This window comes from Antechinus flavipes, chromosome 4 (genome assembly GCF_016432865.1).
Source record: "Antechinus flavipes isolate AdamAnt ecotype Samford, QLD, Australia chromosome 4, AdamAnt_v2, whole genome shotgun sequence".
In the NCBI taxonomy this organism is placed as follows: Eukaryota; Metazoa; Chordata; class Mammalia; order Dasyuromorphia; family Dasyuridae; genus Antechinus; species Antechinus flavipes.
The window spans coordinates 33,137,512-33,151,118 of record NC_067401.1 but is presented as its reverse complement, the minus strand read 5'-3'; the positions used below and the strand labels follow the sequence as shown (position 1 = coordinate 33,151,118).

Here is a 13,607-nt window from a genome sequence, read left to right as displayed (position 1 = left end):
GAAAACTTGGGCTGGGAAAAAGAAGAGGACAATCCCATTTCAAGTGTCTCCCATTGTAAGTCACATTGTACTGTGAAGGTTTTTGAAGACTGCCCTGTATTTGTTCCATAGAGTGTGGAGCTAAGCAGATACACAGAGGCCCTGAAGTCATCCAAGGAACAAGTGCGGTCTGGCTCCTCCTCCTTTCTTTTCTTTTTTTTGGGGGGATGGGGTGGGGGATAAGGGAGGAGGCCATTGTACAAAAGGGACTTGGTTGGACATTAAATGAGCCAGAAATTTGGAGGGGTGGGAAGCAGGATAGAGATGAGAATAATGAGGGCAAGAAACCTAGGGAAAGTGTTTGATAAAATTCCCAGAGCCCCTGGGCTTAGTGGGTGACAAGGGGTAATTAACAAGTCTGGCCAATGACATCGACAAATACGCGGAGACAGAGAGAGGCAGAAACAGACAGACAGACAGACATAATGAAAAAAGAGAGAGACACATACAGAGAAAGAGACACAGAGAGAGATTCAGAAAGAAAAACAGAGATAGACGAGAGACAGAAACAGAGACAGAGACAGAGAGAGACACACAGAGAAAGAAACACACAGAGACAGAAAGAAAAACACAGAGACAGATGAAAGACAGAAACACAGACAGACAGAGAGACAGAAACAGAGACAAAGAGACACAGAGAGAGAGACAGAAAGACAGACACAGAAACAGACATAATGGAAAAGGAAAGAGAGAGAGATACACAGAGAGAGAGACAGACAGACAGAGACAGAGAGAGACACATGCAGAAAAAGGGACACAAAGAGATAGAAAGAAAAAAAAAACAGACATAATGGAAAAAGAAAGAGACAGACAGAGAGATGGAAACACAGAGACAGACACATAGGCAGAGAGAGGCAGAGGCAGAAAGACAGACAGACACAATGAAAAAGGAAAGAGAGACACATACATACAGAAAGAGACACAGAGACAGAGAGAAAGAAAAACACAGTGACAGACATGGAAAAGGAAAGAGAGAGACAGACAGAGACAGAGAGAGATGCACACAGAGAAAGGGACACGCAGAGATAGAGAGAAAGAAAAACACAGAGACAGACATAACGGAAAAGGAAAGACAGAGACAGAAACACAGAGATAGACAGACAGAGACAGACAGACAGACACAGAGAGAGGCAGAGACACACAAAAAGAGATACAGAGACAGAGAGAAAGAAAAACACAGAGACAGACATAATGAAAAAGGAAAAAGAGACAGAGACAGAGAGACAGAAAAACACAGAGACAGACATAATGAAAAAGGAAAAAGAGACAGAGACAGAGAGACAGAAACAGAGACAGACACAGAGAGACACAGCGACAGAGAGAGACACATACAGAGAAAGAGACACTGAGAAAGAGAGAAAGAAAAACACAGAGACAGACATAATGGAAAAGGAAAGAGAGAAACAGACAGACAGACCCCGAGACAGAGAGAGGTACAAGCAGAAAGACAGACTGAAAAAGGAGAGAGACAGAGGTAGAGAGACAGAGAGAAAGAGAGAGATAATGAAAGAGAATCATGCACTTCACACAAGTTAGGTTACTCTATGGGCTTGGCATTAAGTGGCTACTGGATTGGACATGGGGGAAATAAGGGCTATAGACCTAACACAAACACAAGAATAATAGAGGATGGAAATAATGTATATGTGTGTGTGGATGGGAGTCATCAAGTCTAAAATGGTTTTTAAAAATATTTTTAAAGGGGAAAAAAAGAATAATGATGGAACCTTAGCAGCTGTTGTCCCAGCCCCAATATCCTACTCACTAGAACAAAAGGGCTTTTTTCCATGTACATCCTACCTGAGATATAGCCAAAAATGGGGATTTTTCCCATGCCCATCTTACCTACGCTTGTCCAGACATATCTGAGATAGTCCGATTTCCCTATTTTGCCCGATTCTTTTTTCTTCCTTCCCCTTCTTTCTATAATCCCATACTTCACACTCTGAGAGGGTGCCCCTTTCCTTTTAGAGGAAGCCTGCAGAATGCATCACCCCTTACCTTACATGACCTTTGCTTGATTTGGAGACATTTACCATAAATTTGTCTTACCATAAATGACCTTTGCTTGAGTTGGAGACACTGAGCCTGAATTCTTTCAGAGATGACACTTCAACCCACGCCCAGATACCCCCAAATTTTGGTGAACCCCAATAAAGAATTTGTTCAGTGACCAGCAGGATGAATACAGAGAGGACTGGCGAGATTTACATGAACTGATGCTGAGTGAAATGAGCAGAACCAGGAGATCATTATATACCTCAACAACGATACTGTTTGAGGATGTATTCTGATGGAAGTGGATCTCTTCAATAAAGAGAGTCTTAATTGATCACAGATGGACAGAAGCAGCTACACCCAAAGAAAGAACACTGGGAAATGAATATAAACTGCTTGCATTTTTGTTTTTCTTCCCGGGTTATTTCTACCTTCTGAATCCAATTCTCCCTGTGCAACAAGAAAACTGTTCGGTTCTGCACACATATATTGTATCTAGTATATACTGTAACCCATTCAACATGTAAAGGACTTTGCTTGCCATCTGGGGGAGGGGGTGGAAGGAGGAGGGGAAAAATCGGAACAGAAGTGAGTGTAAGGGATAATGCTGTAAAAAATTACCCTGGCATGGGTTCTATCAATAAAAAGTTATTAAAAAAAAAAAAAAGAATTTGTTCAGTTGAGAATCCTAGGGAAGGTGGGAACAGGCAGGCAGGAAGTAGGCTAGAAGGGCACTCACCATCACAATGTTGGCCAGGTGGGCGGAGACAAGTGCATAGACCCCTCCGGAGGAGCCAACGACCGGGGCTGTCATGTCAGCCACAGACACTGCCAAAGAACCTGTTGCAGAAAAGACGTTGGAGACTCTTAAGACCCCTTTCACCACACCATGCTTCACCAGCACCGAAATTCCACTTTTGCTTATGAACTTATTTGATGGGATAAGACTTCAGTGACTTTGAATCTTCTGGGCAAGCTCAGGGGGGAGGGGGAAAAAGCTTTAGGGCTCTACCTGGATTTGCATCAACCTGCTAAATGATTCATTGAATCCCTGTACATTTTTCCATCTCACGGCACTCTCCAACTTCAGTGAATCACAGAATTTCTGAGTTGAAAAGGACCCCAGAGGTCAGCTCACCCAAAAAAGAATCTATATCATGATATTCCTGACAAGGGGTCATCCCATCCTGCCACTACTTAAATCCTCCAGAGGGAGGAAACCCACCACTTCTCCAGGCAGCCAATTCTACTTTAATTGTTGGACAGCAAGTCCAAATCTGCCACTTCTCCTTCCGCCCATCAGTCCTTGTTCTTTCTGCAGTGGCCAAAAAGCCCAAGTCTAATCTGCTCCCTACAAGCACACAGGTACACACACATACAAACACACACACAACACTTAAAGAAAGGGATCACCTCTTCCCATACCCATATCTCCAGGATAAAGATTCCTAGTTCTCTGAGAAACACCCAGTTAGGGGCCAAAGAGGATAGAGTCCTGAACCCGAAGTCTAGAAGATCTGAATTCAAATCCAACTACACACACTGACTAGCTGTATGACCCTGGACAGGTCACTTCATCCTGTTTGCTCAGTCTCCTCGTCTGTCCAATGAGCTGGAGAAGGAAAGGACCAACTACCACAGTTTCTTTGTCAAGGAAATCCCAAATAGAGTCAGGAAGTGAACAACAATCATGAAAGTATGAGAACACAGGACCCTCAACCACCTTGAACTCCAACCAAGAAATGTAGACCCCAAGAATATAACTCAGAGGGGCCAGTGTTTCCTCATTTACTGCCTGATTCCCTATGGGACAATGTGGAGTACAGTAGAAGGAAGAATGGGTGCAGAGTCAGAGGAGCAGATTTCATATTCTTCTGTGTGCAACTTGGGGAAGATCTTCTCTGCAAAATGAGGGAGGTGTTCCGGGTGACCTCCAACATCCCCATCCTCTCCTCCAACTCTCGCAGACTTTGCCTCTTCCTTCCAAGGGCAGTGTTAGTTGCCATTCCATAGACGACCCCCTCTCTGTTCCCTTTGGCCAGGCGTGGAAGTAAAAAGTCCCACCTCTGACACTTGGGTGACCTTGCAGAAGTCCCTTGTAACCTCCCTGGGTCTCAGTCTCCTCATCTGAAGAGTGAAGGGGTTGAACTAAAGGGCCTTTAAGGCCTCTTCCGGCTCTCTATCTATGAGCCAATGGTCAGTTATACCACAACTACTAGGTCTTGGGCACATGACTTCTCCCCTTTGGGTCTCGATTCTCTCCTTTATACAGTTGGGGAGGGTGGGGGTTGCCTAGAGAAAGAAATGGCAAATCACTCTGTCTCGCTGCCCCAGAACTCCATGGATAGCGATGGCGCGCTATGGTCCGGGGGCACGGCTGAATTACTGACCAATAATAGCAAGGTCCCGTCCGCTTCAAAAACTGGGCTGCTGTGTGGGACTGGCAGACAGGCCCAGAGTCGGCTGCCCTGAAACTTCATTACCAGCCAACAAGCATATGTTAGCACCTCCTTGGTACAGTGGAGCCAGATGTGGCAGAAGACATCGAGCTGGCCCCAGGGCTAGGAAGAATGGCTTCACAGCTGCCTCTGACACATACTGGCTTTCTGACCCCGGGCAAGGCAGTGTCCCAGATAATTCTTTAACACTTCAGGTTTTGAAGAAGGGGCCAAACTAGCACTGGCGGAAAGAATTCCCTCATCTGGGAGTTCCTTATGCCAGCGACATCATAGACCATTCCCTATCCCTATGTGTCAGGCACTGGGCTAAGCACCGAGGGTACATATAGAAAAGACCAAAATAATTCCCATTTGAATGAGAGCATCCTCCTGCTGTAGCCTGGAAAACTTCTAGGAAACTACAATTTCTGTGTCCTCCTCCTTTTTAAAACGGGACTCTCAGGCAAAAGCAGGGCAGGAGATCGAGTTTAAATGTTGAGTAATAACAATAACAATAAATCAGATTTCTATAGCACTTTCAGTTTGCAAAATATTTTCTTCACCACACTCCTGTGGAATGGGTAAGTAGCTTAAATCCCCATTCTCCAGGTAGAAAAACTGAGATTAAGTTACTTGCCTGTTATTACGCAGCTAAGGTAGGATTTGAATCCATGTCTCTGGATTCCAGGATTCTAGCCACCCCAAAACTCTGTCTCTCCTCTGTCTCAGATTACCCATCTTTTGGGAGGCAGTGTGGTGTAATGAATAGGGTCAAGAAGACCTAGGTTCAATTTGCTGACTGTGTGATTGTAGGCAAGTCTCTGAGCCGCCATTTCCTTTTCTGTAAAATGAGAGGATTTGACAAGTACTCTAAAATCTATGATCCTATAATCCTAAAATCTGCGAATTGGGAGTATGCCTTTGTTATAAGGCAGCTAGAGACCATCCTAATGTCCATAGCACTTGACCTTTAGTCAGGGACACCTGATTTCAGATCCAGACACCATATCATTCTGGTCAAGCCACTTAACCTCCTTCAGTCAGTTTCCCCATCTGTAAAATGGAGTTAATAATAGCATCTAATTCCCAGGATTCTTGTGAAGATCAAAGAAGAAATTTGTAAATTTTTTCCCCTTTCTTCTTGCATTTGGAGCAATTTTTTTCCTGAGGCAATTGGGGTTAAGTGACTTGCTCAGAGTCACGCAGCCAGGAAGTGTTAAATGTCTAAGGTCAGATTTGAACTCGGATCCTCCTGACTTCAGGGCTGATGCTCTATCCACTGCACCAATTAGCTGCCCCATTTGGAGCAATTTTATACAATTGGCTGATCCCTTTTCCTCCATTCTCCTCTCGTCCCTTCATCCCCCACCTCCTATTTTTCCTTTGCAAGAGCCTGAAAGCTCTAACTCTCACTGCTATATCCTTCTCTTCTCTCCCTTCTTTCCAACAGCAGACCAGAGTTAAATGACGGCTAACAGACACCTTCTAAGTGGGGTTTTGGGGGGGAATGTCCTTGAAAAGAAAGCACTAAAGACAGAGACCTGGACCATTTCTGGAGGAGAGAAAACAGGTCCAAGGAAGGCAAGCTTTGGGCCTGGGTGGGAAGAAGCTCTAGAGAGAGCCAGTTAATTTATCGTCCTCTCCCTGTTAAGTGTGATCAATGGCCAGGGCTTCCCGGGAAGGGCACAGGAGGCTAAAAATAGCTGGGAGGGACAGCGCAGGGGCTCAGAGGAGGTTCAGGGATGATGAGAGGTTGACTGGCTAGCTATGACTTGGTGAGTATGCAGAAATTTCCACAGGGAAAATGCCCTCAGGCTCAATAGCCCTTTCCTCAGTAGATAATGGAGACAGAGAGAAAAAGGTGGCAGAAACCCAGCCTTCTTGGCTAGAGCTTTTTCAGGCCTGAGTGGAGTAGTTACTGGGGCCTGGTACTGGGAGTGATCTCATGGAAGCCAAGAAAGACACCGGGCGGCTTCCTGGATGGATTTACGTGTCAGGAAGTTTGAATCTGGCCTCAGACACTTACTGAGTTGTATGATCCTGAGCAAATCACTTAACCCCACTCAATCTCTGTTGTTTTTAAATCATTTTTCAATTGTGTCCAGCTCTTCATGAGTCCTTTTTGGGGTTTTCTGAACAAAGATACTAGAGTAGTTGGCCATTTCCTTCTTGAGTTTGTTTTACAGATGAGGAAATTGAGGCAAAGTGAGTTAAGTGACTTGCCCAGGGGTCACGCGGCTAATAAGTGTCCGAGGTTGGATTTGAACTCAGGCCTGGCACCAGACATAATAAAAGCACCTGCCGCTCAGAGTTGTTGTGAAGATCAAATGAGACAACATTTGTTAAGCTCTTTGTAAACCTTAAAGTACTAATCCTTAGCATCCATGATCTTTATTAGGTCACTGAGCCAGGAGGATCCTAGAAAGATGTAGTGGAAGGAACTTGGAGCAAAAGGAGACTTGGATTTGAATCTCTGCTCCAGTAATCACAGGCAAGAGACTTCACTTCTCAGCCTCAGTTTTCTCAGTAAAATGAGGATTATTATACTTACATAGGAGGCCCGTGGCATAAAGTCTGGAGAGCCGGTTTTAAGGCAAGATCTGGGTTTAACCTCTGACATAAGTTGGCTGTGTGGTACTAGGCTGTCCCTAGAGTGTAGTGATCTGGTGAATAGGGGACTGGATGTCAAAGCCGGAAGTCTGAGTTCAATTTTTGCTTAGCACAGTTACTAATGGTGTGACTCTGACCAAGTTATTTAGGCTCCCGATGTCTTAATTTATTCGTATGTAAAGTGGGGATAATAGTAGCACCCCCTTCCCAGGGTGTTGGTGAGGCTCAAAGGAGACCATCTATATAAAGATAGTTGATAACTGTGCAGTCCTGAATAAGTCCCTTAATATCCCAGAACCTATTTCCTCATCTGGAAAATGGGGATAATAATATTGGGAGTTACTCAATATTATTTAGATTTTGCAAATCTAAAAAAGCACGAGATAATTTATGAATGGCTCAGAGAAGTGGCTCTGTGAAAACTAAGTTTGAATCCAGCTTCAGACACCTACTAGTTGTGTGACTCTGATCAAGTCACTTAACTCTGTTTGCCTCAGTTTCTTTTTCTGTAAAAAAAAAAAGGGGGGGTGGAGAAGGAAGTAGAAAAACCATTCCAGGATTTTTGCCAAAAAAAAAAAAAAAAAACCAAATGGGATCATGAAGAATCCGACCCAACTGAAAAAGCACAATATAATCTCTCCTAGTTTCGTGACTCTGGGCAACTCACTTAATCCCATTTGCCTCAGTTTCCTCATCTGTAAAATAAGCTGGAGGAGGAAATGGCAAATCATTCCAGAATCTTTATCAAGAAAACCCCAAATGAGGTCATGAAAAGTTGGACCTAACTAAACAAACACAACATCATGATTTTTAGTAATAATTTGAATCTCAGATCAAGATTTCTCAGTTCCTATAACATGTCACCTTTTGCTTTTCTTTCCATAAAAGCTGAAGAATTCTCATGGCCGTTAAATTTGGAGATTGGCTTTTTAGATGGAGCTAAAGCATATTTATTGAGCCTGATAATAAATAATGCACAAGAAAATCACCAGTGGGGCTTGGGGCTCTCTGAGATGCGGGGGATGGATTTAGGCAAGATATCAGGGACAATTTCCTGCCCAGCGGGACTGTGGGATTCTGGAAAGGAAGAACAGCAATAGCTAGCTTTCCCATCTCTGAAGAGTTATAAGAAATAATCGGAAAAAAATGTCTTTTGTTTTTTGTCCTCAGCTCTGGGTCCAGTGAGCTGCCTTGCAAATTAAAGCACCTCTTAAATGCCAGGCTCCCCCATATCCAGCCTAAATGCATCCTTAGCATCTTTGAGCACCCCGAGGCTCACTGGTGATTTTCTTGTGTGTTATTATAGGGCTTAACAAACATGTTTTGGCTCTATCTAAAAAGCCGATTTGCAAATTTAAAAGTCACAAGAATTTGGCAGCTTTTAAGGAAGGAAACAAAAGGTAGGGTACTAATTGGACATCTTGGTCTGAGACTCAAATTGCTACTAGTAATCATATTGCTGTTCAGTTCAGTTGTGTCCAAGTCTTCACGACCACATTTGGGATTTTCTTGGCAGAGATACTGGAGTGGTTTGTAATTTCCTTCTCCAGCTCATTTTCCAGATAAGGAAATTGAGGCAAATGTGGTTAAGTGACTTGCCCTTACCTTATATTTATATAGTAGTACTCTTTTTAAAGTTTGCAAAATACTTTCTTCACAATGATCCTGAGAAGTAGCTTCCAGAGTTATTAACTCCATTTTACAGATGAGGCTCTAAGATATTAAGGGATTCAAGTCACACAGTTTCCAAGTCTCTGAGGCAGAATTTGAATCCAAGTCTTTAGACTTCAAGTCCAACACTGATTCTCCAGTTAGGATTTACTAAGTCCATTGAGGAGTTACAGAAAGATCAGAAAGTTCCTCTTCCAAGGTTCAAGGACACACAGTAATGCTTTTGACTAGGATTCTTCCTGGGCACTAAGGCTGAAGAATGAGGATGTGATTATAACACTCCTGCTCTGCTCCTCTTCCTTCCCTTTCTGGGTTTCCTTGAAAGATGCAGAAACTGAGTTCAGCACCTGGAAGAGAAGCTCTGGGCACTGAGTCTCTGAGCAGACTCCTGGGTCGCCTTCACTAAAGGATGTCTCTGATACTATGGATTTCCTTGAATCATGTGAAAGTTGGAAAGGCTGAGTAGGGTAGTGAAAAAAGACAGAGATCCCTAGTTCAAATCCTTTGTCTGGTTCAAGATCTGTGTGACCTTGGGCTTAACTTCTTTGGACCTCAGTTTCTTCATCTTCTTCTTAGGAAGAGGTGGGAAATAATGGCTTCTAAGGTTCCTTCCAGCTGCAAATCTATAACTCCATGATCCTAAGACATTTATCCTTTCAGCTTCAGTTTCCTCACTTTAAAAATGATATGACTGAGCTGAATGGATCTCTGAGATCTCCTCCAGTTCTAAATCTACAATCCTATAAAACTTGAACATCTGTGAATGGGAAGGATGCACTTTCATCCTTTCAAAGACTGCCAGAAATACCAAGGGCCCTAACAAAATCCTCAGGCACTATAGCTACCTCACCCTTGGACTTTTAAGACCACCATTATGGAACCAGGGGTAAGGTGAGTCCAGTGAACACAAAGGAAAAACAACAATGACAAATTAGAACACCCCAAATCCATTTCCATCAGCTCTCCTCCAGTTTTAATTAGGTATTGATCTATTGTCAGTTAATTTCACAAAGCAGGGTCAGCCATAAATTAGGGGAAATAAATAAAATAAAACCAAGCACCAGGATGTGCATGACAATGGATTGGGCTCGAGGTGGGGTAATCACTGCAGTGCAGAGATGTACCAGTAAGCTAACTGGAGCTTGGGAAAGGATGAGATGCGTATCATTTTGCTACAGCTTGGGCAGAAGAAGTCCCAACTTTCCAAGTATGGCTTCCTTCTGTGGCCCAAATAACCTTCCTCAGAGAATAAATGGGACAAAGTCTCTGTTCTTCCATCCTTTCCCTCCTGCCTCCAACCCAGCAACCACAATCCGCCTCCACTCAACAGAGAGGGATGAAGGGCTTTAGATAAACTAGGCCTCTCCAGGTGGTGTTTACTAACAGCAATTCACCCAATGAGGAGGTCCACTAGCCAGGGCCACGCAAACTCATTTCTACATTTCCTGAGATAAATATAGTTCTCAATCCTACCCTGACCACGGTACTCAATGAGTCCAACAGAAGCCAGGAGAACAAATTTCCTGCTTCCCAGCTCTACTGTATGATTGTGAAAAAATTCACAGACTTTGAGCTAGAAGGAAACGTGGACGGCATTGAATCTCATCCCATCATTTGATAAAAGAGGAAAGAAACCTACTGATTTGCCCAGGGTCACCCAGCAAGCAATCGTCTGAAGTCGCATTTGAATACAGATCTTCCTGAATGAGTCCAATACTAATGTCACCTAACTGTCTAACAGATCCCTAAAGAATTCTTTTTCTTAGGAACAAGAAAGAACTAAAGAAAATAGTTCAGTCTTGGATGGGAAAGAATAAATGAGGTCGACTAGCAAGAAAAGTTAGCGACCCTCACATTTAGGGACAAAGGAAGGGCTTGCTGGGAAGCTCTGGAAGCAAGAGAGTAGCATTTTAAACCTGTGTCAAAGACAATGAAGCAATCAGAGAGACTTTTTGCTTGTAATTTACCTGAATTGTACAGTGTTTGTACTTCAGAGATTTCCCACAACCCTGGGAGGGGAATAAAAATAATGTGTGCATTACAACTGTCTGTGGAATTGCTGCGGGAGAGATGAACCCTTGAGAAAAATGGAGGCCAGGCCATGTCCCAAGGTGATAGTCTTTGGGGATAAAAAAAAAATCCTTTCCTTTTCCCAAGTGGCTGAAAATGGAAACTATGCAAGAAACTCTGGCAGGGACCTAAAGGACCTAGGCAACCCTTCCTCAGTTTTTATTTAATTGGTGAATGTGTGACCCAGCCCTCATTCCAATAAGATGATGATTTCATCCTATTTTTTCATAATCTCATTTTTTCTCCCCCAACTATCCTAGGTCATTGTCTTAACTCACTAAATATTTGCTGTCTCACCTAACTTAATATCAGCTACAGATTTGCCAGGTTTATTTTCTATTCCTTTGTGGTGGAACCTCTGGGTCTCTCAGTTCCCCGTTCTGAAAAATGGGCACGTAATTTCCTTTCTGTGTATGTGTATCACAGACAATTTAGGTTTTAGGGGGTGACTCAGGTGGGTGCTGTCCAAGGTAGCAGTCCTGTCCTTTCATTGCAGAACACTCAAGGAAGTAAATGCCTGGGGAAATCTCACTGAAATAAAGGAAACTGAAGGGTGGAAAGTAGTTTTGTGTGGGTGGACATCATCATCACCTTCCTTCCTTCCAGAGCACCCCTTGGTCACGCCCCCCGTAGTCTGTTTGCAAGGCTGGATGGAGTTCTGTGCTTTTGATTGCGATTTTATTGCTACTGGGAAAAGATTAAGACCTCACTAACACACAGCAGGCGCTTGGAAAACCTTATAAAAATGCCACCACTGAAATCCATAATGTGATGAGATTTCTTCCCAAGCCCACACAGCTAGGTCTTGGCTTATTTCCCTGCGGAAATCTGCCCATTTCTTCGCTTTCGTGGCTTCTCACTGGACAGTGTGGGAGGCAGTCTGGGGACTATATCCCTTTTGTTTGGAAGGTCTCCCACCGCATCCAGGGCCATCTCCAGTCATCCTGATCTACATCTGGCCACTGGACCCAGATGGCTTGGAGAAAAAAGTGAGACTGATGACTTTGCACACTCACCCTCACTTAAATCTAATTCAATTGCATGACGTCACCTCCCTGAAGTCACGGCTCTCTTAGAGAACAAAGAGTAACAACAACAGCTGCTTTGATTCTGGAGCAGTTTCTGTTTGGCCCTTGAAGGAGAAGACTTCTCTTCTCCAGACAAACTGGGCTACTGGATATTCTCCATACGTGATGGAGAATATAGATACGATGAACATATATGATGTTCCATTTCCAGCCTCTACATTTTTGATCATGCCAGGAATGCTTTTTCTTTTTCCTCACATCACTACCTCTAGAAATCCTTAATTCTCTTCTTCAACCTAATGGTCTTCTCCTGCAAGAGGCATTTCTTGGTTGTTGGCCCTAAATAATAACTTCTAATCCATTTGGTATAGAGTTTTCCTTTATTTATTTGAATACATGTGAAATTTCTTTCAAAATTTCTTGAAGGTAAAGGCTATTCTATTTTTTTTTTTTTTACTTTGAACTCCTTATGTCTATTACATGTCCGACATACTTCAGGAGCTTAATAAATACTTGTTAAATTGAAGCCATTGAATAATTTAAAGAGATCCTTTAAATCGTGATGTCAACTTGTTTTACTTCAGGCCAGGTGGCTCCCACAAAGCACCAGCTGAAGATAAGAGTGTTTTGGGCAGATTTCTGATTTTTCTTTGTTTTTGAAGGAAGATACAGAGTCTTAGGGCTATGTAGTCAGAGAACCTGGATTCAAATCTTGCTTCTGTCACTTATAGCTATATGATTCTGGATATCACCCTTAACTGGGCCCAGTTTTCCAATCTGTAAGATTAAGAGGTTGGTCTGGATAGATAGACAAGCAGCTAAAGCATTTATTAAGCTTTGTACGAGGAATAAAGTCTTTCATAATTCCAGTGCTATGATTCAAATCGTGCCTCAAAGGCTTCATAATTGGCATGACCTTGAAATGAATGAGTACTGAGTGAATGGATGAATGAATGAGAAAGCATTTAGGCAGCACTTATTACGTGTCAAGCCCCAGAGATACAAAGAGAGAAAGGGAGACAGTCCTTCTTCCCAAGGAGCTCACATTCTAATTGGGGAAAATAATACACAGAGAAAAGTTTCAGTTAGAAGACAGATGCATAGGCCCGGGAGGGCTAAGGGTGCAGCAGTGACTTAGATCAAATGACAGTGATGGGAAGCTGCAGTGCACGGGGGAGGGACAGGTGGCAACCTCTCTGGACCCGTTTCCTATATGTAAATGGAAGGACTGGACAAGATTATTGCTAAGGCTCCTTCTATCTCCAAAACTGGGTCCCTGAAGCACTCCTCCTCTCTCATGGCCCTCTACATCCTTCCCTTTCTAACATCCTCATTTTAGATACATCGGAGTAGAATTTACCTGAAGATCAATGGGACATATGCCAAATAGTCCATACAGGTATGTAACTGACTTTATGTGAAGTCCTTTTCAAAAGGGAGCCAAAAATATATATCAGTGACCCAGAGACCCTCCCCTATTGTGCATATGACTTGGCAACATGGGAGTTTTTCCAGACAGCTTTGAGGTGGCCAGCTCAGTCTGCACCTACCTGCCACAACGCCGGCCACATACACAAAGCCAATGCGGGCAGCTCCGTGCACCATCTCCAAGGGGACACCCACCAGGAGCTGCAGGACCACGTTGAGCCCTAGGTGTTCTATCCTGTGCCAGAGAGAGAGAAGAGCTCCATGAGACAGTCAGTCTTTGGAATTTTGGAAAAGGGCCCCTGCCTCCATCCAGTATGGGATGGAG

At 43.5% G+C, this 13,607-nt stretch overlaps 1 protein-coding gene across 1 annotated transcript in view; it reads right to left on the bottom strand.

Annotated features, from left to right (window-relative positions):
• Positions 1-13,607, bottom strand: part of RHBDL3 (rhomboid like 3) — a 68,573-nt gene that overhangs the window by 15,924 nt on the left and 39,042 nt on the right. Inside the window, exons 6-7 of the mRNA XM_051992389.1 lie at positions 13,405-13,517; positions 2,777-2,877 (exon numbers count right to left, since the gene is read on the bottom strand). Coding sequence (XP_051848349.1) covers positions 2,777-2,877; positions 13,405-13,517 — 214 coding nt within the window. The remainder of the gene's footprint in view (positions 1-2,776; positions 2,878-13,404; positions 13,518-13,607) is intronic.